The 24,552-nt window shown below is 37.0% G+C and overlaps 1 protein-coding gene across 1 annotated transcript in view; it reads left to right on the top strand.

The window, feature by feature from the left end:
* adgrv1 (adhesion G protein-coupled receptor V1) overlaps nucleotides 1-24,552 on the top strand; it is a 260,965-nt gene that overhangs the window by 6,942 nt on the left and 229,471 nt on the right. The window contains 10 exon segments of the mRNA XM_042346991.1: nucleotides 3,979-4,074; nucleotides 4,739-4,843; nucleotides 6,761-6,871; nucleotides 8,314-8,879; nucleotides 9,898-10,168; nucleotides 11,275-11,604; nucleotides 17,676-17,852; nucleotides 19,186-19,409; nucleotides 21,934-22,060; nucleotides 23,398-23,583. Coding sequence (XP_042202925.1) covers nucleotides 3,979-4,074; nucleotides 4,739-4,843; nucleotides 6,761-6,871; nucleotides 8,314-8,879; nucleotides 9,898-10,168; nucleotides 11,275-11,604; nucleotides 17,676-17,852; nucleotides 19,186-19,409; nucleotides 21,934-22,060; nucleotides 23,398-23,583 — 2,193 coding nt within the window.

Raw genomic sequence — 24,552 nt, 5'->3', positions numbered from 1 at the left:
TCTTTCTGCAAATGACATTGTTTTGATGCTTGACAAGGATAGGTCAGAGAGTGGTTAGAAATGACCTTCTCAATGTGCTCTTGGTAGGTGGGCTCAGTACAAATCTCTTGCAAGTCTGTGTTTCAAACTCAGTTTATACTGTGTTTCTGTGTGATTTTTGCATTGAATCACTATGAAAAGCATGGTATAAACAAAGCATAAAGCTTTACAGGCGACACAAAAGTACAGAATATTCAGTCTTTTCATGTTTGGGGACAAACTTGTCAGTGCCTCAGCCTTTGTTGTTCTCGGCCCATCCAGCATAACAGATGACGTGTGTATTCCCACTCATAAAGAACAGGTCTGTTCCCTTCAGAACTTCACTGCAATATGTTGTGATCCATTAGTTAGTACTATGATTGCATTCTTGCACTGCTTTGCATGGCTCTGAATATTAAATAGTAGTCAATCATTTTAACATTTTACAAATTTTTCTGCCAATAATCATTACCTTCAGAAGTTTGGGCATCACTTTTACACTGACAAGGAAAAAAGAAATGATTGGGATCCTGGACTGATTACAATGCAATAATATACAGTACAATAATCAACCCAACAGTTATTTAGTGTTATAATCTGTGAGAGTGCAAGTTTAATTGGCTTGTTCCTAACATTTGAACAGTCAGATGAGATTGAAGCCATTTCAGAAGAGTTTTGTTAGATTTACGAGGCATTTAATCAATTGAGGATCCTTCTATTTAACAACTCTTCACACTGATCCGCTGGATTGCGCAATTGATGTTCCTGATGCAGAATAAATGATTGTGACATAACTACAGGTTTTTGATAAATAATTTACATTATTGGTTACCAGAGATCATGTGGCTAATAGCTACTCCAATTAGTTATCCCAGAACTTGAGGATAAAGAACATTGGTGTCATTTTGGAATTTTAATGTTTTACGTGATATTTTTAAAACGGACGGCTGAAAATTAAATTATCACCATGGCTGGTAACAAGTCAAATAACTTGTTTTAGCAAAGACCACTTCCTTAAGCCAATTTATCAGCTAAAGTCCTAAAAACTATGTCCAAATTTTGTCCTGGCTGCTGGAATCACATAACCAAGGTAATCTTTAATTCCTGAGCCTCAACTGAACAAAAATTGTTTTTCGGCAAATCAGAGGCCAATTTTTCTTATCCTTGTATTTGTTATAGCACCTTTCACATTGGGAGGATGTTCCAAAGTGTTTCATAGAATTCTCTGTGAAGTGGAATCAGTGTGCATTTGTAGGCACACAAGGCAGCCCAATTTCACCCAGTAATGTCCTAATGTGGATAATAGGCCCCACAGACTTGAGACAATAAGGTAAAATCCACTGTGTGTAGATTAAACATTAGAAAAATATCCTCAAAGATTTAAAAGTTGTATAATATTTTAAAATAAAAAAAATAATTAAAATAGGAGAAATATGGGATTTGAAAATAAAGTGCTTAAAATGTTATTAAAACCAGTATATGAATAACTATTACTGTAATATTGGATTGTTCCAGCATTATGGTGTAATATTTGACAACTTAAAAATATGGTTCACCCAGGGAGATTAGAATACCCTGGGCTGTTGGCGGTGCAAGAGTTAAATGTAATTCCGTATGAATCTAAATATTCAAATTCTAATGCTCCTGAGACCACCGTGAAAATGATTTTTTTGGGGTATATGGCACTGCTGTTTGTTGTAGAGAGATGCAAATAGAAAATAAAGCAGACATCCTTCACATTAGGAAACCCTATAATAGAATGCATTTGTATTCTGCTTCAGACCTTCACTTATCAGTAAAACAAAAGTCAATGTACATCATCAGTTAATTCTCTTGTCCAAAACAGTCGCACTCTTTCCAATTCTCATTCTACTGTGTTTTGAGAATAAAAAAAACTCATTCACGTGAAACATTGAGCCAAACCTCATTTAAATTATAACCGCAGGTATTTCAAAGCAGAGATGACATCATGCATGAGCGAGGTAACATTTGAATGAAGTAGCGTGTGAACAGTAAGATGCTAGGGACGTTGCTGTGGAAACTGCTGATAATAGACTCCAGCGTGGACTGTATGAAGTTCAGATTTAGATCAAGTGATCTATAGAGTCAGTTGTGGCAGAGGACTGATATTCATTACATTTGGAAAGCTTAAAGTGTTAGAGAATGAATAATGTAGAAATAATATGGCAGCATCATTTCACCTTGTCTGGCACATTTGAAACCGATTAGCATTTTCCCACCAGATGCACTAAAAAAACACACTTTGCATTTATTTTAGTTTTCTGCATCCTTTTCTATGCATGTGTGTTATTTCTAATGTACAACAATAGGAACAAAGACAAAGGTCTTTTAAATTTTCTCAGAAGATATTTTGTAAACAGTTGTGACATTAGCTGTTAACTGTTGCAACGTCCTCCCGACGTGAAAGGCGCTATACAAATGTAATTTTGTTGTTGTTGTAATATAAGTTCAGCAGGTGAAATAACAGAATTAATACAGCTGACAGTGCCTTGATTGTGTTGCTTAGTTTGTATAAATGCTAGTTTATTCAATGTTCCTAAATGTATGCTTCTTTAATATTTTTATTTATCTAGATGCTTTTCCAAATCTTTCAAGATAGTCAGAGGTGCTCTGTGATACAAGTGTGGCAAAGTCATGTTATTTTCATGTTAGTTTTGAAGCACATTTTGCTGCAGCCTCTTTTGTCCAGCACCTTTTAAGCAAAGTATCTCCCAGTTTCTATGTTTTTCTTAGTGTTTTCCTGGGATAGGATTCCAACAGCATTTTACTCTTGATAGGCCATTAGGATTATGCTGCATGTTGTAATGGTCAATTATTTAATATTTCTTGTATTAAAAAAATTCCGAAATTAGATTTTTTTAAAAAATAAATAAAAATGAAACATTCTTGTGCAGAATTAAAGCAGATCTTTTGAGTATTTACTGTTGTTTCCTTCAATGAAGATCAGAGTGTTGCCCACAAGAATGGATTTCTATCGTGAAACGCATGCTTTCTGAATGCTGAATGCAAATGTAAAAGGGCTCCATTATTTTTTTACAAGTAAAGTTCCATAATATATAAGGATTTTAGGACAAAGTGTTTCACAGACGAGCTTTCTTCAGCGGAATTCCGTATACTGCATTGATACAGACAGTTAAAAGAAAGAAATGTACAAGACATCTATCTTCCCACAACCATTCATTTCATTGCATGAATCAGATTGAGCAAACCTTTGACCTGGAGCTGGGGATAGAATTCAGCTTTTTAACATTTAAGTCAAAGGATATTGTATAAAGACGAAGAACTGAAAAGAACCTTCATTTTCAATCAGAATTGCATACTTCATACCTAGTTTCTTATTGCTATGGTGTCATTAGCGGATTGTCAAACTGTGATAAATGAGTATTGAAAGCCTCTTATTTAACACAGAGATCCTACTCGAGCTGAGGTGTCCAAATAACTTGCGTTCTGTAGATCACAAGCAATTTGCTTTGCATTTCCTAATTGAAAACTAAATCTGCTTGGAAATTACAATTTGCCTCGAAAGACTGGTTAACAACAATCTGGATTGTGACACTAGCATCAACAATACATTTTTGGTTTGGCTAGTGATTTGTAGTGCTGTCCACTAGAAAGCGTCATATGTATTCTGAAATCGTTTATGATTGTTCTCCTTGGAATTGGTCAATTTTAGACTTTGTGCTGCTGCTGCTGCCCACATTTATGAAAATAAAGCATAAAGGTATTATTTTTATTGCGAGGCATGTTTGCTATCGTAAACATTCTGTGTGAAATAAAATTTCATTTAATTTATTTCAGGTTTACTAAGATGTAATAAACTTACATCTTAATAAACCTGAAATTCAGCAGGAATGTTTATATGTTCACACGGCCTCCAAATAAACTGCCCGTGATAAACTTAACAAAACTTATTTAACACTATTTTTCTGTCATTTCCAGGTTGCACCAGCAAACGTGACACTTGGAGCCCCCAGTATTGCCACAATAACCATTCTGTCAAATGACAATGCCTTTGGAATTATTTCTTTCAATGTGGTGAGCATAGCTTTCATCTTCTACAGTATTAGATATGGCAAATTTTGAAGACATGTTGAATATTGTTTTGGAATCACAAGATGTGATAGTGTGCATCAGAGCACTTTGGAAAACAGACAACATGAATACAGTGATAAAACACTGAAGGTAATGAAACAGAAGTATGTTGATATTAGAGAAGCCATTATTCAGTGATATGAAAAGTTAAGGTCTTGAGTCTTAGATGGACTGACAGACATTGGGATGTGCCGTGTTTGTTTTCACAGAGTAAAATAACAGATTCTTTAAAAAATCAAGAGGCATTGAAGAAAGTTTAATTGTCAAAATATGCATAGCAGCATTTTAATCTTAAATGTAATTTATTTTTGATCATTTGCTTTAAAGGGCACAAAAAATTAATTCATATGTTTGGCCTTTTTATGTTAAACTTCTTGCATTTGAGTTTTGTAATTCAAGTTCTTCTGAAAGTGTACATAAGGATTTTAGTCTTAAACAACAGATTGGTTGCCAGGAGATGTAACCCCATCACTGGACCACTTTACAGATTAGATGAATTTGTCCACGGGAATTGAGCATTGCCATGGAAACTGTTCTGCTGTCTAGCCAAATCCACACAGTGATATTTATTGCTTTATGGCTGATGATAACATTCTCTCTCTCGTAGTCTTCTCCAATCACTGTAGACGAGCCAAGAGGTGAAAACCAATTTGTGCCTATTACTCTCATCAGAGAGAAAGGAACCTATGGAACGGTAACTGTGGATTTTGAGGTAGGTATGAAACATTAATTGTCCATCTCATCCTGGTTTTGATAGCAGAAGATGCCTTAGTATGACTCGTGGATGAGATTAAATTTTCTCTGTACAAAAATGACCTTTGATCACCATAAAAATGAGGATTATGTGTGTGTGTGTGTGTATATATAAAAAAACTCTACCTTATCTTGAACAATTCTGAAAACCCCCAAATTCTGTAAGACACTTGATATGTAGTTTTCTTATAATACTCACTGACCCCAGTTAATTAATTACTATTAACTCAGACAACTGCCTACCTTAAATAGTGCTCCATGCTATGACTGTTGTTTTGTCTCATCATAGATAAGATTTTCATTAATGGCACTATTTTCATTGAAATCCTTCTCCCAGGAGATCTCCCACTGCTTTATCACTGATGACAAAATTGGCAACCACTGAAAAATATTGAATAGAATCGTAGAATTATACAACACAGACCGAGGCCATTCAGCCCATCGTGTCTGTGCCGGCTCTTTGAAAAGAGCTATCCAAATCAATCCATTCCTTCTATTTGCCTTTCTAGATCAGATGCATTGTTATGCCACTGGTTAGCTGCCCTCTGCCCAGGGAAACGCTGTCTCTTAATGTTTCTTCTCTTCCTGGGTCTCTGCTCAGCACCAGTCACTTGTGGAGTCTCAGTGATTAGTGCACTCACCTCGCAAGCAAGAGACCTGGGTTCGATTCCTGGGTGGGGCAGGGCAAAATGTTGGACAAGTTTCCTTATTCCACAGGGCTCTGTTTACCTATCAGTAAGTATGAACCTGGTTGTTAGTCGATTGGCGGATCACTTTTCCGAGGGTAATAATGCCTTCAAAATTTTAAAAATAATAATAATTTGGTCACTCAATTCACAACTCTTTGTGGGATACTGCTATGCATGTTTTGCCCACAACATATACAATTAGTATATCCAGTATACTCTGTGAAGCTCTTTAAGATGTCTCAAAGACGTGATAAGGTGCTATGTCAAATATCAAATTACTATCCAAGCCTGTGATTAGGAATTCATCCTGTCATGGGTATGAATCTGCAACTTGCCATTCTTCAGCATAACTACTGGTTCCATATTATGCTGCACTGCTGCTCTCTGTGACTTTTCTCTTTTTATTTATCAGACACAATTCCTCTCTTGTCAATAATATTCCTGAGCGAGCATTGAGTAAAATTTATTTTGATTGAAAGAACATTTCCACAATCATAAATTACGTTCATATGAAAACGTGGATAATATTTTCACAGTAAAATGATGTTCTATTTTATAAACAATACAATTTGAATAGGTATTTAGAGAGAAATAATATTAAGGGATATGGCAGGAAGATGTAGAGGTGCGATTAGAACATGTCTGTTGCACATGGAATGGTCTGAATGGGCTGAATGGCATTTTCCTGACCTGAACTTCTTATGTTGCTATGTAGTATGTCAGCTAACATGGACCTGGCTTCAAAGATTGGGTTCTGTGGTAACAGCATATCTGAGCACCTTCCACTAACTCATACAGACATAGCAAAATAATACAGAATTCCTGAGTGTTTCATTATACCAAATTATATCTGTTTTTCTCATATTTTAGCCTTTTGCATTATTGAGGAGTTCAGAGCTATAATTTATGAGTAGGTTTACTTGATGAAACCTAACTAAAACAGAAATTAATCTAAACTAAGTAGTACATTTTTAGAATAAATACTTCTTCAAATTCAAACCATCTTGACATGAAGATTATCGACTAGTTCCAGTGATGACGCAGTAAAACCTATTTTTAAAACAAAACGTTGGCTGTTCTTCATTTTGATACCATGAAATGTATTTTCTAGAGATTATGCTGTGACGCACGATGTAAGATCTGAGAATTTAATTATTGCAGTTATTATGTTTACTTTGCACTACCAGATAACAGGCTTGAGTTCTGCAAGCAAAGACATCAGTCCAACCCGGGGACGTGTTATCCTTCCTCCTGGGAGAGCTATAATCATCTATAACCTCATCATTCTGGATGATAAGGTGAGAAAAGAGAACTTCACAAAGAGCATGAACAAAACAAAGTGGCTGTTGAGTGACAAACCTTCTCAACCCCAGATTAAACAACAGTTGTTTAACATGTGGATTTTGTTAATCATTAATAATATTCAACAGATGTTTTGCATTATACTTATTCCTTCAAGAGACAACTGCCTTGATGTGGGACATTTTTACTGAAAGTAGAATAATGTTTCACTGAAATAACCCATGAGCGTTTTATTGTCAGTATCAGTTTTGTCATGACTAGATGTGGTAATTTGCTCTCCGTCGAAACATACAATATATTGGCCTCACTCTTTAGCTATCATCCTGGAATCCCTCCAACTCACTCCCTTCCTCACCTTATTCAAGTTCCATCCCAAGCCTTTTGGCTATCATCCACTCTTCTCAGCTCCCACTTCCATCTTGGATGCCCAGCAAACAGTGTCAAGTGTGTTTTGGCAGCACATTGATTAATATTAAATCAATTCAACCTCTGCTACTATAAAAGTTCTTAGATGGTCAAGTGGATCATTACCCCCAAGGGACCATTCACTTAATACTGTTGAGCAGGCTCTTTAACACTATTTAAAAAGAGAGCACCCAATATCAGAGTTCTGCACTTCTGACGAGTTGCATATGAGGAGAAATCATCTCAGACTTCTCCACTTAAGCAGGGTTTATATTCCTGGAGTAGGAAAGCAGTTAGGAGCAGAAAGCCTGAATCCCAATTGCATTTGCAGAGCCTTTAGAAAGGTTTTTTTAATGTTATTATGGAAGATTAAGGAGTATGATTGTATATTATTGACGTTAAAATTGTCCCTTAAAAATGTTGTTATCTTTGAATGGAGTTCTGAATCGATCTACACTTGCCTTATGTCATCCTGACGAAAGCAACTCCACAGGCAGTTTTTGGCAGCCAGGCTCCAATGCAAAATAAATCTGATTCTAAACTCAGTTTTCAGAGCAATTCAGTATAATTTTTACAGTGAGTCATACAACACAGCCCAACAATGGTCAATCAATGACTGAAAGGAAGCAGTCAGCAAAATCAAGAGTACATGAATAGAGGCAATAAAAATATCTGTCAGTTTCTATGTGAAACTGTGGCACTTGTTGGACAAGTTAAGATTGTACAGAGCATATTTGGCAGAACATGAACTATTGAGACTCTCCCTCAGTTCAATCTGATTGCTGAGAGGACTGGTTTACACCAATAATGATAAAAGATAAAGTGAGTTCTAAGCTGGTCCTGGTTTTAAAATGCTTTTTCTCATTGTTTTATAATTCTGTTGATTATTATATAGATTTAGAATGTTTACCTCACAAACCCCTAAAGGAAACTCACTACCCAAAAATTTAAATATGAAATTGCTGAATCAAAGACCTATTTGCTGCTTTCTTTTTCAATGACCACAGTTTTAAGCATTTTCTTTTTTCTCTAGATTCCTGAAAATGATGAAGTTTTCAGAGTCCGGTTGATGAGTGCAGAGGGAGGAGCAGAAATCAATTCCACCCAAAACACCTTTCAAATTAAGATCAATAAAAATGACAGCCCATTGCGATTATCACAAGCTGCGTATGCTGTGTCAGAAGCTGATGGTGTGATTACCATGTCAGTGATTCGTGGAAGGGACCGGGATGGAAATGTCATTGGTTCAGACAATGCTTGGGTTTCTATTAATTACCAGATATTAACTGGTAACAGTTCTGCTTGTGCAGTATTAATGTCTGATTTTATTGACCTCCAGCCTAATAGGACCATTGTTTTTCCACCATATGTTTACGAAGCGAACCTGAAGTTTCAGATTATTGATGATCTCATCCCAGAAATTGCAGAGACATTTCAGGTTGTGTTGCTTGAAGAGACACTGCAGGGTGATGCAGTTCTGCAAAATCCCAGTGCTGCGTACATCACAATTGAACCAAATGACAAACCCAATGGAGTTCTGTCAATCAGCAGCGCTCTTCTGACGGAATATCTTATCATTGATGAAGACTTGACAACAAGGTAAGGGAAAATACAACTTTTAATGATTTTTACAACTACAAAATGTTGGAATTCCAGGTTGTAAGATTATACCTAGTACATATTAATATATTAGAATTCTGTAGTATTTAATAATATACTATATTCTTATTAAGATGCTATATCAATACAAGTTGTTGAGCATGAGCAGCACATTAATGTATCATTAATTATTGCACAGAGGTACTGTTTTTGCATTGGGTACGTGAATCGTTCTGGAAGTGTGGTAACATAGGACTCAGACATCAGACATTTCTCAAATCCAAAGGATAATAAAATATGGAGTCCTGTAGCTCAGTGGTTAGAGCACTCCACACGCCTAATAATAATCCCTCCAAAAAAAATAATAAATTGTTCATTTTCAATCCACGACTGTCTGTGGGACATGGCTGTGCGCAATTGGCTGCCACGTTTCACACACAAAATATACAGTCAGTTCACTTTACAGTATGTTCTGTGAAGCGTTTTAAGAAGTCTTGAAGATGTGATAAGGCGCTATATTAAATGCAAGGATTATTATGTAAATAAAAACAAAATTAGAAAAATCTACAAATATTATGTTTATTTTATTAAATACAATTGGCAACTGACAAGGCTATGTGTACTTCAAGTGTATCATCCATGAAAATTCTTACATATCTTTTGTGTATAGCAATAATAATCCAGTAGGTTCTTTGAATCTCATATTTCCAGAACCCTACCACCTTTGCAATAAAGCAACAAGCTATTTCTGAAATAATCCCAGTGCCCTGATCTCAACCACCATTTCTGATAATCTGTTCTGTTAATTACTCTCTTTGTAAAGAAATACTGATGTCTGCCCTCATATTACCCTTCACAACACTCAACTTGCACTTGATGTATCTGAAAGCATTTGAGGTCATACCTTGTAAAAGTAAGTGTTAATAAAGTTAGTATAGAGCATTAGGGTTGGCGTCTGGTTGACCCATATATAGTAATCCAGACAGTAACTGAACATTGTTTTATGTTCTGGTTGCAGATTTGATAAAATTGTCATTGTAAGGAATGGAGGAACACATGCTGAAGTTTCAGTGAATTGGCAGATATCACGGAACAGCAGCAATTCCTCTGCTGTGACTACAGATCTCGTGCCAGCCTCAGGAATCCTGACCTTTGCTGAAGGTCAGATGTTGGCGACAGTAAATCTCACTGTTGTTAGCGATGACTTACCTGAGGCAGCTGAGACTTACCTGTTCCAACTGCTGAACCATACTGTCCAAGGAGGAGCAGAACTAGATGAACCCACACAAGTAGGTGTATTAAGACTATATTTTGACTGATACTATAGTGTAAATAAATATTATGTTTTTTTAAGAAAGGATATTTTACTTCTCTTGTATTCAGCAAAACAACTCTATTCTTTTCAAATATTGTGATGGGATCTTTAATGTCTAACTGAATAGGCAGATGGGATCTCAGTTTAATGTCTCAACCAAAGGATGGCACCTCCAACAATGGATCGACACCCCACCCCCCCATCCCACAATGTATTGGGAGGTCAGCCCAGATTGTGAGTTCAAAGTCCTAACTTGGGCTTTCAACCCACAACCTTCTGATTCATAGGCAAGAAGTGCTACCAGCTGTGCCAGACTGAAACTTGGACACACGCTTTGCTCAATACAGGGCTGCAACCTATTACCCAGAATTTTGAAATTGACAGCTGATGAGTTCCTGGGTGCCTTTTCAGCCCTATAATGGGCTCCCAGCCAAGTTGTGCTGAAAAAGGGAGGTGTTGACTGAAGAAGAGCCTCTTCCTTAGGAAGAAAGAATGCACAATCTTTATGGCAGTGATCATGCTACTAAGAATGACGTTTAAAGCTCTAAGCCTGTGGTCTAATACAAGGAACCTAAGAGGAGTAGAGGAGCAAAAAGATCTGGGGATTTAGATTCACAGATTTCTAAAAGTAGTCGCACAGGTAAATAAGGCTATAAAAGGGTCAATGAGGTCTTGGGCTTTATAATCCCAGTGGGATAGAACATAAAAGTGATGTTGAAATTATACAAAACCTTGGTTAGATCACATTTGGAGCATTGTGTCCAATTCTGGGCTCCACACAATAAGAAGGATATAATAGCGATGTAGGTTAACAAGGTTGATACTAGGACTGGCAGGTTACTACTTTGAGGACAGACTGGATAGGTTGGGCCTTTTTTTTGCTAGAGAAGAGATGTTTAAAGGGGTACCTTTAAATAATGATGCAACAATACTGTAGGAACATGTTGCATTCAGGTCAGCCATTTATTCAAATAATCTTTCAATGATTGTGTTGTATTTTGTATTGTGGAAAAGGGGGTTGGGGGAATGAAATGGGAAATGAAAACAATTCACACTTTTTTTCTTTCTCTTCTTTCTTAGATTGTTTTTTACATTCAGGACAGTGATGATGTCTATGGTCTGATTGAGTTTCACCCTTTTGAAGAACAGAGAATAGAGAGTAGCCCTGCAGGTCGCTTTTTGTCGCTGAGCTTTGCCAGGAAAAATGGAACTTTGGGAGTTGTGAGGTTGAACTACACTGTCCTCTACATCCCTGTTGGCGCGCTGGACCGTTCTCAAGCAAAGGATAATGTCTTAAATATTTCTAGCAAAAACAATGCCATCTTTATGTCAGGACAATCGGAGTTCAGTGTTCACTTACCAATAAGAAATGATGCATTTCTTCAAAATGGGGCAAGCTTCCTTGTACAGGTATGTCCATGTTCATAACTACATTTTGTGATCTGATGCTGATTTGACATTAACAGATTTTCAAAACGCTTTCTGTATAACACTGGAATTTAGAAATATCTATGTCAGTGATACTACCTTATTTAGTGAGAGATCAAAGTTAGTTTAGTTCCTTGTGAGACTTCTCACCTTATTTGTTTTAGAGTTGTTGGTGATCTCATTATATGGCACAAAGAAATCTGATGTTATCCCTTTGATGGATATTCAGCAGCAAAAATGCTATCTTTTAGGTTTAATTCAAAACCTTGTTCATTAATGGGAATTTTAAACCAAAATCCATTGTGCTTTGAATGAGTATAAATCAAATGGGGGCAGTTTCCAAGATGTATTGTCACCGGACCATTTATAATTTGTTGTAAATCGGCCTTGAAAGCCTCTTGCCATTGCAAAGCTATTTTGAGCAATAATAACTGGAATGTGCTGAGGAATTGAAGACAAGTAGTTTGATAAGAAGAAAAGATTGAGTTCTTCAATCTATTTCTATCCCACATCCATCCCATGACCCGTTTTGCCTTCCCCCACCTCCGCAACATCCCCTGGTTCCACCACTGCCTCTCCTCTCAGGCCACTGAAACTCTCATGAAACTCGATTATGAAAACTCCCTGCTTTTCGGCATTCCCAACTCTTCCCTCTAGAAGCTGCAGATCATCCAGAAATCTGCAGCTCATGTCCTTTACTGCACCAAGCTCTGTGACCCTATCACCCCCACCCATGCCAACTCCACTGGCTCCCCAACCCCAGAGGATAGAGTTCAAAATTCCTGTCCTCGTCTTCAAGGCACCTCCACGGCCTTGCTCCTTCCTGCCTCTGCTCCCTCCACTCAGTAGGCACCGGCCTGCTCCAAGTCCCCTGGCCAGGCCTTCAGCTTCTCCGCCCCCACAGTTTGGGACTTTATCCCACAGTCCCTTCGTCTTGCTCCCTCCTTTGCCTCCTTCAAGGCACGTATCAAGACCCTCCTCTTCGACCGTGCCTTCAGCCACCCTCCTACTCCTCCCCTCCCTGCCCTCCACCCCCCGATCCTAACTACCTGTTTGGTTCCAATTTCCTGACTGCCCAGTGCCTTGGGACGGCCTCCTGATGTGAAATAATAATAATAATCCTTGTATTTGATATAGCGCTTTTCACGTTTTCTAGACGTCCCAAAGCGCTTCACAGAATATACTGTAAAGTGAATTGACTGTATATTTGTGGTCGAACGTGGCAGCCAATTGCGCACAGCAATGTCCCACAAACAGTTGAGGATTGGAAATGACCAATTTATTATTGTTTAGTTTTTTGGAGGGATTATTATTAGGCGTGTGGAGTAAGGAAACTTGCCCAAGGTTTCGCTATGCAAATGTAATTTGTTGTTCAAGCAACTCACTGTTCTCAGGTTTATGTTACAATGCAAGTAGAACCCATTGGTATTATTTGATCACAGCTTCTGCTACTCTTTCAGTTATTGCTTTGTTTTTGTGACTCTTTGCACCACTGCCCAGATTCAAACAGCTGGAGAGAAGTTTCCATTGCCACTGATGCAGTGAATGGGCATAATTAATTAATACCCCAACGTATGTTAGAGCAGTTCATGAGTGTATATTTGATCATTTTAACTGTCTTCAGTCAAGTTTGAGCATATGGTGATTAATTAGTCATAGCAGTGTACCTTCCAATGCTGTCGCTGATTTAAATAGAGATTGCAAATTTGCAGAATTTATGATATTTTGGAATTGTTGTTCTGAAAATCTCTTATTTTGAAACCTGTTACATTCTCTTGATGGCTGAGGTTACAATCATTCAATAATAAATCACAAAATACACAGTCACTGCACTTTATAGTATATTCTGTGAAGCGCTTTGAGACATTTCAACTATGTGATAAGGCGCTATATCACAGTCAAGGATTTTAATAATCATTATTCCCACACAGGAATTGTTAAATAGTATGTTAACCAAATTCTAACAGCCCCATAATTTCAAACCTGTTTCAGGTTTCAGTTTCTATGAATGAATGACCAGTCTGTCAGATGGGATTGTTGCAGAGTTCAGGGTTACAAACAAATTTAAACTTCAGTTATGTTAGCTCAGGAATCTTTAACACAAGTAGATGTCAGTAAAACACGTGTTTTGAAGAAACTCAGAGTTCAGTTCAATCAACTGGGCTTCCCCCTATGAATCTTAAGAAGATGTCAGAAGAAATGGCTTTCTTGTTTGTAGTTTTAGGAGCTCTGTAAACATTTTGTGTAATACAGGGTGACCAAAAAGTTGTAATACCATTACAATGTCTAATAAGTCTTAAAGAATTACTGATTTTTTTTTAGATAATAGGGTAGATATCACGACTTTTTGGTCACCTTGTATTAGAATATTTACTGACAAGAATGCCAAGCTAACGGTGAGTGGAATTGCTCCGAGACGCTGTCTTTTGTTGAAGTGCGCTATATAAATGCAAGTTGTTATCTTAGCTGTATAAAGAGGATAAATAATATTTATGAAGATCAGAACAAATTAACTTTAGTGAGTATTGTTATGCAGTCAAAGGTAGCAGCTAATCTGCTCAGCAACATCCCACAACCAGCAATGTCAAATTGAATCTTTTTGGCTGAATTTGGATATCAGGAATTTTGGCCACCAAAATGGAAGAGCTATAACTATGTGAGGTCTTCAGTAAAACAAAGATTGCATGCTTCATAATAATTAATATGGATGAGATGTTAAACAAAGTTCCCATGTTGTTCAACTTCAGTAATTTCCCCAAATCACACTTTTTTTTGTTAAGTGCTGGTTTCCCAGCGCTGCAATTTGTACCTTACTTCCTCAATATGTCAGTGAAGACACTTTTATGTGATGAAAAACAAGGGTGGTATTAGATTGCATTTTCAACTCAGCTGCTGCAGTGAATAACTTGCCGAACCAAATCCTGAATTGTATCCAAGTCAAGCTGTGTGTTGGCTGCCTGTCCTGCCCTCTGCTGAACTGAAGTTTGTGACTCTCTTTGTTGAAAAATATTGCTTCTTGGCTCAGTCTTTAGAGTTTTTCATTTTCTGTTTGTCAATAAACATACAATATTTACTCACTCCCAAAAACAGTGAATCTAGTGGAGGAGAATAATGGAGGATAAACCCATTGATGTTCTGAATGAGGAGTTAATGTGTAGTACACCATGATATCTCCACTTTCTTCCTGTCTGCAATGAAACACAACTCTTATTTGTGAATGTTTAATCGCAAGCTGAACTACATGTCAATTTACTGGAATGACTTTTATTCTTGTCCAAATGGATACAGTTAGTATCTGTTTTATTATATCCATTGAAATAAAATAATTTCATGGCATTTGAAGGAAATGTTTTGGTCTTGGTAATAATTTTGGATGATTAAAGTAATTTTATTTTCCCACAAATAAATAGATGTAGTAGAAATAAACATTTTATTTTTGCAATTTATATTTAAATGCTTTTGATGCAGATGTTGCAAACTACCCAGCTCCTGTACCTATATTTTAACATCTGCTTCAATTACATGGCTTGCTGTAGTTGTACATTGTCCTGCTTCAAATCTCAGCAGCTTTTGTTTTATTTGGGTATACATTGGATACGTGTTATGGAGTATTAAGAGACTTGACCATGCCACTCTTTCTATATGATGAGGACCTGATTTTAATTAAGTTGTCAGCGAAAATTGATGAGAGGTCAGAATTAGTCCAAATGCTTTCCTGTAATGATCTAGTGAAATTTAGGGCAGATGAATATCTATAAGTGAATCTCATGAATCATCAAGTTTGTTTATCAGTCACAAATAAGATTGTGTGGGTGTCTGTTTGAAGAAAGATTGGTGGAAAATAGGGAGTTTATTTAAAAAGATGTATAGTATATTTGAAATGATATGAAACAATGCAAAGGTGGAAGCACAATAGTAATTGTCCTGAAAGCAATAAAGAAACAGAAAACGTAAGTCTAATCCTGCACCAAATCGATTCATTGCTGTTTTGTTGCTCATTATGAGAGATATGGAGAGGGCATTGTTCACAGACGTAGACATGAATATCAGTATTATTCCTGGGGACTGAATATATTATTGCCAGTCCTTGGAACTACAGGCATAAATGTCTATCAGTGTCAGTCCTTTGAGCTACCTATCAGTGTATCATGCACAATTTTATTACTCTGCTCTTTACCCACCAAAACAAACAGAAGAAAAATCTAAACAAAATTGTCAAATTGTCCCCGAATCTTGAAAGTAGTTTGTTCAAGCTACCGGAGTGGATTGCAGTTACATAGACTATGAAGTCATTTTTATTGTTTTTTTCTGCCTGTATTCTGAATAAATGTGGCAAGAGTTTTCCAGAAACTTTCAAACATTTGATTCACAGGTGCTGTTACGCCACCCGTCATTAGTTTGCTCACCTCCAATCCTCTCACTGAAGTTTGCCTTAACACAGCCTCTAGTTAGTCACATTGCCATGCATCAAATCCACAATAAACTTGTTTGTGTCTCCATGTTCTGCCAATGAGCCAGGCTGGGCTGTCGTCAGCAGTGCCATGGGGTACTGTGGACCCCCATGGTTCAGGAACTGGACTGCTGAGACCTTCACAGAGGGCTGTCTTAATTCTGACACTCTGTGGCCAAACATGTCACCTTCGAGCCAATTAAGCTTGACAGAGACCCTGTTTAACTCTCTCCCAACCCCCGGGAGGATAGTCACAAGTTGGTTCCATACTGTTCCATATTAAACTGTATTTTAGATCTATTTGTGGTTGTCTTATATTTATGTCGTCGTGTTCTAACTCACCAGAAAGTGGAAACAGTCAATTTCTGTTTACATTATCGTACTGTTAGGTCCCTCTCAATCGTCGCACTGTGCTATTAGAGAGCAACATTTTTCCAATGAAAGACTGTCGAATTCTCTTTCCTGTTTTAAGGATTGTACAGAGTATGCTAGTGCCTCATAACATCCAGTGCACCTGATATTACTTAATTTTAAATCACATAATACAAGGGTAGAGATAAAAAGCAAAAGCTTTGCATGCTGCAATTCTGAAATAAAATAAGAAATGTTGGAAATTCACAGCAGGTCAATCAGCACTTTGTTCTCATAAGAGAACGAGGTTAATGTTTCATCAGAACAATTTGTCAGTGTTGCCGAATTGGTACCTCTGCGTCGGAAGGTATTGGGTTTGGGCCCCACATCAGGTTTTAAATTCATAATCTGGATTGACACGCCAATGCAGTAGAGAGGAAATACCGCATTATTGGAGGTGCCGTTTTTCAGATGAGAAGTTAAACCAAGGTCCCATGTCTGGCTGTTTCTCTTGATTGAGATGCACATTAAAGAATCCCAAGGCATTATTTCAATTTTCATTAGAGATTGTGGAGTTCTCCAGTATTTCTTGCTTACACAAATTTGCCAAATTTCAGATTATGTGATAACATTGTATTAGTGTTTGTGAATCATTGCTAAAGCAGATTTTATCTACAACACAGTGGTCTCAAAAGACATTCGCAGGATCTAATGTATAGAGGTTGTGTATTTTGTAGCCGATCACAGAAGCTGATTTATACGCAGCATTTTCTTACAAACAGTCATGAGGTTTACAGCCTTTTGCAAAAAAAATCTGGGTGATTGTTGAGGACAGTTAGCCAGACTGAATTCAAGTTAACAACCAATTATAAGGATTACATGTGCTTTAATTATTAATTGCATAATTAAGCATTTGTAATTGTCTTTACATATGGTTTGGACCCTCCTTGTGGGAAGCCTATTTTATCATGGATATGGTTCCATATTCCTGCCCAAACATATGCACTTTTCAGCAGGAGCAGAAACACTGATGATTTGTTCCTGTCCTCCATATGGGAACAATGATTTCATTTTAGGACGTCAATTGCTGACCCATCTGAAATGAGCTAAATTGGCCAGGAGTAATTTAGCCAGGCTGTGATTTTATCCATTGATGCATTAAGGAAGGCTTTGTTCTGATTTTCTTTAAGAATACTCTGAGACCTTTAGACAGAATCATTTAACTCTTACAAGCCTATGGTATTTGTTCCAGCTGGATACAGTGGAGTTGGTGAACATTTTTCCTTTGATTCCATCGGTGAGTCCTCGGCTGGGTGACATTCTGAACATCTCGCTGACAATCACTCCCGATTTAGCCAATGGTGAGATTGGATTTACCAGCAATGAGACTCTTTTTGTTTCTGAACCAGAGAATTCTTCTGATAACCAGGTAAATGTGAATCACATGAACTGCAAGTTAACATTTGTGCCAGAAGATTTCTGCTCATATCAACTGCAAGTTAGATAAATAAAAGGCTCATTAATGTTTGCCCCAAATGTGTGTTTGAAAATGGATTCCTTTTTTTCAAATAAAATCCCTGTAGTTTTAAATTATTTTATAAAAATAATATAAACTAAATTATGGCATTCACTGCGCCATTGCAATTCATTCAGATATAATCTGATCAGGCTGCATTTCCGATGGAAAAAAATGATCTCTGGTCTGCTCAACCATAGAACTTTATGGCACAGAAACAGACTATTTATCCCATCAATTCTACAATATGTGTTTTCTCTACATGAGCCACCTATTCTAATCCATTTCTTTTGCTTGCTGTCCATACCCTTTAATGTTCCCCTTTTCAAGCTGGTAATTTGCAATTTCCAGCAGCCTGGTGAGATTGTCTGGTCCAAGGAAGTAATAAACACATTCCAAATATAACATATGTTCACCGAGTTGTGCTCCAACAGACCTGACATTTCTTGTGCAGTGTTTCTACAAACTGACTGACTCTAAGAAACACCACTAGGAATATAACACCACAAGGAATACATTTCTACACATCCAAACACATAAGACGGTGGAACTCCACGCAGTTTAGTCACCTTCTGTTACAATTTGGAGGGTATTCAGGAAATTTTCTTAGATTGAGACATGTACACAGTTTACAGTCTGCTATCAGTCTGTGCCTTTTAATGAACTAAAACTGTATCATCTGATTACTCGCATGGCTTTTCACACAGCATGCCTTTAACAGGATTTAACAATATGATTCTCGGTAATTAATTTATTATCACACAGTCTCCAGTATTGATCGGAGCTGCAAGGTTTGCAGAGAATACCAGACTTAACATTTCAAGGATGATCCTTCATTCAAAATGTCATAAGATAACATTTTCACTTTTTACAGTGAAATTTTCATATTTCTTTTAGAAAGTATTTGGACGTGTCTCTTTCTTCCAGTAGTGGTCCTGCTGTCTGTTTGCCTCTGCAGCTTTAGTTTTGAGATTCAAGTGACAATGGCATAAATATAACAACCTTGGACGAAATAAAGCAAGGAAATCTTACTATTATGTCTTATGTGACATAACAGCTAGCCTTTTCACTCAACACTGTGTGGGTAATCAAGATCCATGGGACTCACATCAATGAAGCAGAATGCAAAACACCACCTATATCCAAGAAATCACAAAAAGCTTGAAGCCCAAAAGTTTATTATTTTGATTAAAAAACACCTTTCCAAAAATACTATTTGATCTTTACATGTGGTTCTGTTTCCCAGGTTTCTATTGCCTTACAACGAGATGGGACTGATGGCCTGGCAGCAGTGTACTGGAGTTTGTCACCCACGGGGCTCAATCGTGGAAATGTCACCAGTGATGACCTTGGCCCATTCAGTGGTTCTGTCACATTCTTCTCCGGCCAGAGCAGTGCTGCAGTGAACATTGTGGTGAAACCAGACGATTTGCCTGAAACAAATGAGACCATGATAATTTCATTGGATAGGTATGCTTTTTTACTGTGTATTTTTGAGATTTTTTAAACTAACACACTTGCTATTTTTCCAGTCAGTTGTTCAAATGTGATAAACTGATTAAATGGGTGTCCACTTCTGACATTATAACTATCAGAATTTTATTTCTATTTGACACAGCTTAACTTTATGCTGATCATGAGTGAATTAGTCCATTTTTAGCCGTAGCATTTGTTTCAGTGATTCAAAAAGAGTTCTCAATTGTATCAAAACTAAAAAANGTTAATCATTTCAAGCAGCAAATGTTCAATTAATTCTGACAAGTAGTATTAATTCTAAAATGACTGAAAGTGCTGCAAATTTCAAGATAGTTTGGAGACCCGAAAAGTTATTTGATTTTCTTATATCAGTAGCTGTGTTTGTTGCCTAAAACATTTATCAGCTTTACTGGCATCCCATTTATTTCCTTGCTAAGTATTTTCTATGACGTGCTCTACCACTGTTTTTCCTGTTGAATGCCATCAAAGATGTTTGAATGATAGATTTCTGGGTTTAGTTTGATAGATATACATTCCTTTTTAATAATGATACATCCTTTTCCATTTAGCTCACTATCTCAGACTTTGGTGCAGTGTGAATTGAGCATGAATCCTCACCATGTAATCCTGTTCTTTAGCTGTGAGTTCCATCTAGAAACTTATTGACTGTTAATACCACAGTTTTGTACAGAAATAGCGTTTGACACTGGAGAAAAGCTACTAAGATGGTCTACTTGGATGTTGTGAATGAAAAAGAAATACTATTTTCTTGAAGGTGTTTTAGTTGATAGCTTCTGAGCAATACTTATGCTTACAAAATTGAATTATGAATATAACACCTCTTTCTTTAAGAACAATGCATCGTCCCATTTTTTAGAAGGATTTCCCCATTCCTCTCCATATGTTGTATTCCGACTCAGAAGGACAATAAAGCACTGTCTGCAGTTGCTAGTCTGTAAAAGACCAATAGATTTCTAGGAGAACTGCCCAAAGTGACATTGAGACTTTGAGCTCATCGTCTGGGCTGGCACTTGTAGTACTGGAGGAGTGCTGCATTGTGACAGGTGGCACCACTCAGATAAGATGTTGAACCAAGGTCCTGGCTGCCTGTTCATGCGGATGTTAAAGATCCCATGTCACTGTTCAAAAAGGAACATGATAGGATTAGTTTACTGTTTAAACATTATTTGCTGAATTACTACAATTGGTTCATACATGAGGGAGAAGGGAATGGAGGAGTATAAGAGAGGGGAAGAGAAGGGGTAGAGGCTCGTGTGGAGAATAAGCACTGGTATGGCCCAGTTGGGTCAAATGACCTCTTTCCATGTTGTATGTAATCTTGGCACAAAGTACCGTGAATAGACTTTGACATTCTCGCTGGTCCAGGGACCATGCAATTAAATGGAAACTACCAAACCTCTTGATGGCATTTGTCAACAGAGCAAACAGGGCTTTCATAATGTGACTATTACTAGATGCAACAAAATAAGAAAGTCTTTTACTCAGTTTTCTGAAACATCTTCAAAATTAGTCTTATTCCCTCCTACTCTGACTGTCTGCAGGGTAGAGACAGAAAGATTTGTGGTGTACTTTGGGTAAGTAGAGTGAGTTGTGCTCTGCTCTTGTTGTGAACCATCATGCTGGTTTTATGTTTCAGTTTTTGGAAACTGACTTTTCATTCTGTTTTCTTCAGTGCTTCATGTGCCCTATATTACTGTACTGTTGCATGCAGCATGATTGAAATCAAGGAGCATGATTAAATTGGTGCTGAGTGAGTGCCTTCATTGTATAAGATTAATTAACCGATTAAACTTACTTTTTTCATTGTAATTTATATATTTTTTCCATACTTCATTCATTTTGTTTGTAATGAACAAAGCAAAGTTACTAGCAATTTAACGAAGAGTTGTTCACCCACTGCTATTTTATTCTAGGTAACTAACTTGGCTTTACCCAATTGACATAATTTGAACCAGATGCACAACTTTTTAAAGTAAAAAGTAAACGTAAAAGTTTAAAAGTTTAAAGTAAAGAATGTTTTTTTTCAGTTATTTGCTTATTCTTTGATATGAATCAAAGGGTGCTGAAATTGACACACTGTATAGTAGACTGATTTAATACAATATATTATATCACAAAAATACACAAAATATATCACAAAATATTCGTTACAATATAATGTATGCTTCACAATATATTCTGTGAAATGCTTTGAGGTGTCTTATCGATATGATGAGGTGTTACATCAAACAGAAGGATTATTTTGTTTAAAAGTTTTAAACAGACCACATAAAATGACCAATAAAATAATTAAGCATCCCACTGTATCTCTTGGGGACAGTTCTAAATAGTCATTCCTTGGATCCCAACGGTAAATAAACTCCAAAATATTCATATTAAAATGTAATTTGTACAGTACCAATAAAAACATATTTCAAAAGAATCTTTTTCATGTAATATCGTTGTTTTGGTAAAGATTGCAGCAAATTGTATCTTCTAAATTGTGTTTTGTCTGCAGAACTAACCTGGATAATCAAGTTCTGAAATCAGGATTTACCAGCAGAGAAATAATTATTTTACAAAATGATGATCCAGGTGGAATCTTTGAGTTCTCCCCACAGACTAGAGGACCTTATTTAGTTCAGGTAAGTACAGGCGAGACTGTTTCAAATGAAGATCCAGTTGTAAGATTTTAAACAGTTATATTGATTGTCCAATTGTTATATATGTCATTTGAGAGTTATTCTGTATGCTAAACCAAGGTCCTGTCTGCTGTCCAGGTGGACAATAAAAATCCATGGCACAATTTGAAGAGAAGGGAGTTTCTCCCGGTGTCCTGGCCAACAATTCCTCAGAAGATCGGTCATTCAATTCATTGGTTATTTGCGGAATGTTACTTTGCACAAATCAACCACCCTTCCATCCCCTACCCTCTATCTCTCTTGATTCCAACCCGTAGCTTGGGTACAAACGATTAACCATCCAGCTCCTTGAGATGTCCTCCCAATGTGAAAAGTGCTGTATAAATGTAATTTTTGTTGAGGTTGTTATGTGGTTTTGTCTCGTCTTGGCTCTTGCCAACCTGTGCCATTATTCTCCGGAAATAGGTAAGCAGAATGCGTCTTCCCAGGATACATTACACATTCCATTGCAGATTAAGAGAAATGTCCATGTTTTGGTGGCATACATATGTGGAACTTTCAGTCTTGTTTGGATACTGTTAAGCATGATGCCACATTCTGATTCAATGACTCCATTACTTTATATAGAGAATTATCCGAGAACCAGTGCCAATTTTTAGAAATTTCATTTACATGTAAGAATAAAATGCAGAATTTAGAGAGACTGGGATCTGGGCTTTTGTTGAAGGGAGGGATAGTGAAATGATTTCTGAATACTATATGGAGTCTTGTAGCTCAGTGGTTAGTTCACTTGCCTCTCAAGCGAGAGACCTGGGTTTGAATGTTGGACAAGCGTCCTTATTCCACACACTCTGTTTACCTAGCAGTAAGTAGGAACCAAGTTGTCAGTTGATTGGCAGATCGACTGGGGTAATAATTACATTTAAAAAATTCTAAAAATAATAACAAATTGGCTATTTCAATCCATGACTGTTTGTGGCACACTGCTGTGAGCAATTGGCTGCCGCATTTCGTCCACAAAATATACGGTCAATTCACTTTATATTCTGTGAAGCTCTTTGAGACATCTCGAAGACATTGCGAGGATTATTATCATTATATGTGGTTCATTTCTGGTTTATGCTCGTGACAGACCAGCCAACTTGGCTCATTGGCAGGACTCTGAAGACCAAATTGTGGGCAGAGAATTGATTGCCTTGTCTTAAAAGTGATCGTGATCTGCATTATTCAGGATCCTACCACACCATCAATTCCTACTTTTCTTAGAAAATGTAGTCATTAACTAGTGATTAGCTTAGATATGTTCTTTAATTTTAACAGATCATAAACTTTTTTTTTAGGAAGGTGTTGCTTTTGAATTGAAGATTGTTCGATACCGTGGGGCATTTCTGAAGCAGTTTATACGCTATAGTGTGGAACCAAGTGAAACTTTTGAGTTTTATGGAAATACAGGGATTTTGAAATTTGATCCTGGTGAAAGGGAGATTGTAATAACACTGCTAGCAAGAGAAGATGGAATACCAGAGGTAACATTTTGTGTAACAATTAACCAGTTATATATATGTTTGCCTGTAATGTAGTTCATTGTTCACACATTCTAGAAATAATTAACACATCTATATGTTCAAGTGGTGAGATTTCTTTAGTTTTAGCTTTCTTGAGATTCCTTTAAATTACTCTTTGTTTTTAAAACAAACTATTGATTCAGTTTATAGGACAGATTCTGTTATCTTCTGTAAAGAGGCATTGTGTTGTAATATGGGCAAAGAATAAATTTGGTGACTACTGTGACCATCTAGGTAGCTTCATGCTTGAAGTACTTTGTAAAATGCCTTCGGCCATGCTCCCACCCTTCCTACCCTCCACCCTCTTGATTGCAACCCCCAGCTTGGGTGCATACCCTTAACTGTCCAGTGCCCTGAGACGTTCCCATTGTGAAAGGAGCTGTATAAATGTAATTTTGGTGGTGTTGCTGTTAAAATAAAGATAAATTAGGTTGGGGGAGGGTCAGTAACTATTTTGAAGAAACTTGAATACCTGCTAATTGTTATTACTTTCAGACAAATAGTTAATAACTTGGTGGAATGGTTTTAGAATGAGTATAATCTGGACAAGCAGTATGACAAATTATTTGGAAATTTGATGCTTTGTCAAAGTTCACCAAAGTCCAAAGAATAATTACTGCCAAACTAATACGCAGAGAAGGGGAGAAATGGACACACAAAAGTGTTAAGTAGGGGAACAATCAGCTCATGTTGTTGTACCTCATTGCCAGTATTACTTTTGGATTTAAAGGTATACCCAGCAAGTGAAAATATTGATATGATGGTTAAAGGAATATGGTTAAGGGAACATGATTGAGAGTAGAAGATATCCATCGGATTCATCCAAAGAATCTGTCTTTACCAATGATAAATCTGTGATCCTGAGATAATCTGTACTTGAACTCCAAACATCATAGGGCTGCCCTCAGTGCAGTATCGAATATGAGACCA

This window comes from Callorhinchus milii, unplaced genomic scaffold (genome assembly GCF_018977255.1).
Source record: "Callorhinchus milii isolate IMCB2004 unplaced genomic scaffold, IMCB_Cmil_1.0 Scaffold1, whole genome shotgun sequence".
Taxonomy (NCBI): domain Eukaryota; kingdom Metazoa; phylum Chordata; class Chondrichthyes; order Chimaeriformes; family Callorhinchidae; genus Callorhinchus; species Callorhinchus milii.
The sequence above is the reverse complement of the archived record's forward strand: the minus strand, read 5'-3'. Positions and strand labels throughout refer to the sequence as shown.